At 36.9% G+C, this 6,253-nt stretch overlaps 1 protein-coding gene across 1 annotated transcript; it reads right to left on the bottom strand.

The window, feature by feature from the left end:
* Positions 1 to 691: 691 nt before the first annotated feature.
* On the bottom strand, positions 692 to 1,678 carry LOC103116596 (olfactory receptor 13A1-like). Its single transcript, XM_007526511.1, has one exon. The coding sequence runs from the start codon at positions 1,676 to 1,678 to the stop codon at positions 692 to 694; it is 987 nt and encodes a 328-aa protein (XP_007526573.1).
* Between the last annotated feature and the right edge of the window lie 4,575 nt (positions 1,679 to 6,253).

Raw genomic sequence — 6,253 nt, 5'->3', positions numbered from 1 at the left:
GAATTCTGGGTGCTCTGAAAAGCCCTGCAGAATAAATTCTGTTACCAGTGTCTGGTTACTCATGGTCCTCAGGTTGAGAGGGATTTCTAGAGTTTTCAGATGAATTTCCATCCACAGCTTCATGTGATTTCAGTGCTAGAGTGAAATATAAGAGGTGTCCTAAGAAAAGTGTTACTGCTTCATTCATATTTGGCATGACATAAACAATATTGTATAGCTGTCTATAAGTTGTCTAGAACATAAGGAACATTTTTTTTTGCACAGAGAGCTTTGTATACCTGTGAATGTAGTGCTGACCTAACTGTGCGGTGAGACTTTCTAATCCTACTCTCAAAGAATCATATACAACCACAATTCTCACACCAACTTCAGAACTCCAAGCACTCCAATGTCTATGTTGTATTATAATGGAAAAGACAGCTCTACCAACCTTCCAGTTCAGATACCTGCTCACTAGATATTCACAGAAAAATCAACTGTCAAGTGCTCTGGGAGATGGTGCAGTGGATAAAGCATTAGACTCTAAGCATGAGGTCCTGAGTTCAATCCCTGGCAGCACAAGTACCAGAGTTATGTCTGGTTCTTTCTTTGTCTCCTCCTATCTTTCTCATAAATAAATAAAATCTTTTTAAAAAGAAAAGTCAACTGTCACTAAAAATGCAGTCTCTGAAGGAGCATTGGAAAATTCAAATTATTTTCTGAAGAAGGGTAAGATCTTCCTAAGTCCTGCTTTGACTTCCTTGTTTCTTAAAGTGTAGATGAGGGGGTTGAGAGTGGGGCTCAACATGGTGTACAGCACACCTGCCAACTTGCTTTTCTCTGCATTGTAGCTGGAGACAGGACTTATGTAGGCATAGAATACAGCAGTGTAATACATGCACACCACAATGAGGTGGGAAGAGCATGTGGAGAAGGCTTTCTTCTTCCCTTCTGTGGTTCTCATCTTTAGGATGCTGGAGATGATGAAACCATAGGAAACGATGGTCATCAGGAAGTTCAAGATGCCATAAAAAGCATCAGCCAGGACAATCATGATGCTGTTCACATAGGTGGAGCTACAGGAGAGAAGTAACAGAGGAGGGACCTCACAGAAGAAATGAGTGATGACATTGGGGCCACAGAAATTCAAGCGCAGCATCAGCCCCACGTGAATGGCTGTATTGAAGGCACAGAGCACCCACACACCTGTGGCCAACATGCTGCAAAATGACTTGCTCATCATGGTGCTATAATGCAGTGGGTGGCAAATAGCTGCATAGCGGTCATATGCCATGACTGTGAGGAGGAGCAGCTCAGAAGATGCAGACCATGTGAGAAAATAGAGCTGGGCCATGCAGCCCCCAAAGGAGATGGTGTTCACCTCTAACAACAGACCCTCCAGGGCTTTGGGCATGATGCATGAGGTGCAGATAATGTCCATAGAAGCTAAGTTGAAGAGAAAAAAGTACATGGGTGTGTGGAGACCAGGATTAAAGGTGATGGCTAAAATAATGAGGATGTTACCTGTCAAGGCCACAGAGTAGAGACAGAGGAAGCAGTTGAATAAGAGCACCTGGAATTCTGGGTGCTCTGAAAATCCCTGCAGAATAAACTCTGTTACCAGTGTCTGGTTACTCATGGTCCTCAGGTTGAGAGGGATTTCTAGTGCTGTCAGATGAATTTCCACCCACAGCTTCATGTGACTTCAGTGCTAGTGAGAAAAATAAGAGGTGTCCTAAGTGGTATATTGCACCAAAGTAAAAAACTCTGGGGTGTGTGGGGGAGAGTTCAGGTCCTGAAACAAGATGGCATAGGACCTAGTGGGGGTTGTATTGTTAAGTGGAAATCTGAGAAATGTTATGCATGTACAAATTATTGTATTTACTGTCGACTATAAAACATCAGTACCCTAATAAAGAAATAACAGATAGGTGTCCTAAGAAAAAAAATACTATGTTTCATCATATTAGGCATGACATAAACAATGTTGTATAGCTGTCAATAAGTTGTATTATTCAAAGCAAACATGTCAACATGATCACAGGGAAAAATCATGCACTTCCAGTTCATTCAAAGTACAATTTTGTTTGCAACAAAAATAATGACTTTGAATTTTGCAGTTTAAGCTGAGAATATTGAGACCATTGCTGCTCTGTAACTTTATTTGGTCCTCACCACAGTCTTGTGGGCAACTCTTGGTTAACTGCAGAGACCACCATGAAACTCAAAAGTGGAGACTGACTGAAAAGGAGGAGTTGGGCCTGCCATATTATGTCTCCATGCAAATTATTGTACTTGGAACAGGGAGATAGTTCAATGGCTATAACATGGAAATGTCCTGTGTGAGGCTCTGAGTTTGACTTCTTCACAATGTCATAGGATACTGCTGAACAGTGCTCTGGTGTATCTTTCCCACTCTCTCCCATATAAATAAGTATTACCAAAGATTTCCACACTTTCCACATATAAATTTTCTTTAATTTTAACCACTTAATGTCACTGTACCCACTCATAGTACCTTCCATAGAGGAAAAAAAAACAAAGAATTTGCAAATAAAATGAAGACTGAAAATGTTACGTGAAACAAAGGAAGAAAGAGATACTATAACCAGACACTGAGCAATAATGTTCAAGTCTTTCACCAGCCATTTTTGGAGTACCAAGAGAACCTATTTTGAACCTATCTTTCTCTTAATTTCTCTCCATGTTGACACAAGCAGGAAATAATTCTTTCAATATAATGAAAATTTTTAATAGGTACTGGGCACAAAAAAGTGTCAATTTTTTTACATTAAGGGAACAAATTATATCTCATATAACAAATGATCTTCATCTGATAATTTCCAGAGCAGATAGACAGTCTTCTCATCCAGTTGTTCTAAACTGATCTAAAAACTAGATGCCAAGACTTCCTATGAGAATGACCATTAAATCTCTGTTAAACCTTAGCCAGCCATTCCCTACTCTAGAAAGAACAAGAACCTTCTCTTTTGAGATTTATGGAACATGGATTTAATTAAAACATATCACCAGAACTTTACAAAAGATATGAAGAAAAAGGAAAAGGATTTCAGAAGTATTTAACAAATTTAAACACTTAGTACACTGAGACAACATGACTTCCCACATGCAAAGTGATAGGACATTTAAGCAATTGTAATTTTTTTGTATCTAATCAAATCCTTTAGCACCTAGGTTTTATAGAAAATTCTGAAAAAGATCTACTATGATTTAACCAAGTTAAAGAAAGAGCATGAAGTATTGTCAAAATCTCTGAAATCAAAAAGCTAATGTCATTGAGTTTCTATAAAGACAGGCTGATTTCTCTATAGAAAAACGATTTTATTAAAGCTTTAGCTTTAGTACAATTTACTGATAATAATTTCACAAATGAAGAGTAATTACTGCCTTAAGACATTTAGTTAATAATAAAGATGTTCACTAATTTTGTTATTTTTATTTATAAAGCAACCAAAGATTTTCAGAAACCATAGTTTAAATATAAAGTCCCTCTATTATATAAGAAGGTGATTTTTCCTATTGATACCATATTTCAAGAGCTGAAATGCAAAAGTCAAAGAATGCTAGCATGCATTTTATACAGGTTTACTCTGAAAAATACCTTGAAAATGACAAAGTCATAACATATTTATTTATTGTCAAGTTACAAAGGCTCAGATGATTTAGTCTCTTCACCGAAGCATAAGAAATAAAGTTTGTATTCAAGGCACTTCAGATTCCTCCATAAAATTCTTGCTACATGATTTAACACTACCCCACCCAATGAAGAACTTGCCAAAGAAAGAAAACTATAATGTATATGGCCAATTATCGTGAAAACAAACCTTAAACTTTGAGCCAGCTTATTGGCTCTTTATTCCATTTGCTATCAAGTAACAACAGAACACCCTGAAAAAAATCCACAAACATTATTCACACAAGTGAAAAATCAAGTCTGTTTTATAATGAATGATACAAATTAAGCCGACTTAGAGGTGTAAGCAGACTTTTTTTTTTCTTATTCTGTTCTATTAGCTAGTGAAATTAACCGTTTTCTGAATAATTCTAATTACCTTCATAAAAGTAGTTCCCTTTGGTGGGAGAAATAGATTTTAATGTATAACCATCTGTTTTCTGTCACCCACAGCTGAGCTTAGAAACATAGTAACAAAGAAGCAGCAAGCAGTCCAGGACAAGAGCAGTTTATACAAGGTGAAGGCTTTCTTCCTCTATTTAAGCTGATTGTGCCATGACTGGGTGACTCATCCTTGTAAAAGTTTGTCTCTGTCTATGGGACACACTTGGGAAAGATGTTCACAACTATTATCCTAAGTGGACCCTAAAGGAGCAATTAAATTAAGCAACTTAACTGGGTCCTTGATTCTCAGTGGTATACATACAAAGGCCAGTTCAGACCTCTGATGTAAATGTGCATAAAGGGTGTAAATCTGAGCAAAGGCAAAATCTGACTTCCAGTCTGCAGAAAATGCTTGCTTGGCATAACTTGTTTACACATATGGAGTGGGGAGGGTGTCAGGCAGAAAGGTAACATTTACAGACTGCCTTCATTCAGACAAGAGGCAAGAAACAGGTTCCCCTGTATTTACCATTCTGACCAACAGTGATGGTTTCCTCACCAGCCTCACTAATACCTTGGTTCCCTTAATAAGCTATCTTTCTTTCCTCTACTACTATATTTTCCTTAAATATTTTTATTATCTTTAAGGACCTTTTCAAGACACTGTTAAAAGAAATAGAGGATTACACAAAGAAATGGAAGAACATCCTATTCATTGATTGGGAGAATAAATATCATTAAAATGGAAATTTTGCCAAAAGCAATCTATAGATTCAATACAACCCCTATTAAAATACCAATGATATATTTCAAGGGAATTGAACAGAGTATTCAAAAATTTGTGTGGAACTCTAAAAAATCACAAATAGCAAAAACACTCCTAACTAAAAAGAAGAAAAATGGAGGCATGACAATACCCAATTTCAGGTTATACTACAAATTACTAGTAATTAAAACAGTGTGGCACTGGAACAAAATGGAATAGGATAGAGAGCCCACAACTCAATCCATACATGTACAGACACCTTATAGAAGACAAAGGGGCCAAATCTGTCCACTGGGGAAAAGGAAGTCTTTTTAACAAATGGTGTTGGCAGAATTGGACAGCCAAATGTAAACAAATGAAACTAGACCACCAATTAACACCATACACCAAAATTAACTCAAGATGAATCAAAAGATCTGGACATAAGACCTGAAAGTATAAAATACATAGAAGAACATATCGGTGAAACATTTCATGACATTAACACTAAAGACATGTTTGGAGAGTTCAACCCATGGGCAGGTGAAACAAAATCAAGATTGAACAAGTGGGACTATAGCAAATTAAAAAGCATCCATACATCAAATGAAAACTCCATAAAGATAAACAGGAAAGCCAGCAAATGGGAAAATATATTTGCATATCATACTTCAGACAAGCGCTTGATATCAAACATCTATAAATAACTCATTCAGCTCAACAAAAAGAAAAAGAACAACCTGATAAAAAGTGGGCAGAGAATGTGCATAGACATTTCTCCAAAGAAGAGATACACATGGCCCATGAACATATGCAGAAATGCTTTAATTCACTCATCACCAGAGAAATGTAAATTAAACAACACTGAGATACCACCTCATACCTGTGAGAATGCCCTTCATCAACAAAACAGGAGAAGAAAAATGTTGGAAAGGATGCAGAGAGAATGGAACTCTAATACACTGCTGGTGGGAATGCAAAATGGTACAACCATTATGGAGAACGGTATGGAGAATCCTTAAGCAAATACAGATGGAAATACCTTATGACCTAGCAATCCCACTTCTAAGCATTTATCCAAAAGAGATATCACCAATTCGAAGGGATATATGCACCCCTATGTTCATAGCCACACTATCTACAATAGAAAAAATTTGGAAGCAACCAAAATGTTCTTCCACAGATGACTGGATAAAAAAAGTTATGGGACACATACTCAATGGAATACTTCTCAGCAATAAAAAAGATGATTCCACATCCTTTGGGATAAAATGGATGAAACTTGAGAACATTATGCTTAGTGAAATAAGCAAGGAGGTAAAGGAAAACTACAGGATGGTTTCACTCATGTGTGGAATTTAGAGAACTGCACACAAATACTTAAAATAAACAACCAGACACAACAAAACCCCTATTTAAATTTGGAAAACTATAGTGATTACCCAGGGGAG

This window comes from Erinaceus europaeus, chromosome 1 (genome assembly GCF_950295315.1).
Source record: "Erinaceus europaeus chromosome 1, mEriEur2.1, whole genome shotgun sequence".
Taxonomy (NCBI): Eukaryota; Metazoa; Chordata; class Mammalia; order Eulipotyphla; family Erinaceidae; genus Erinaceus; species Erinaceus europaeus.
Note: the sequence above shows the minus strand (reverse complement) of the source record. Positions and strands in the feature narration are given on the sequence as shown.

Coding starts and splice junctions, on each gene's coding strand:
- LOC103116596 (XM_007526511.1), bottom strand. CDS start 1,678: ATGAAGCTGTGGGTGGAAATTCATCTGACAGCACTAGAAATCCCTCTC.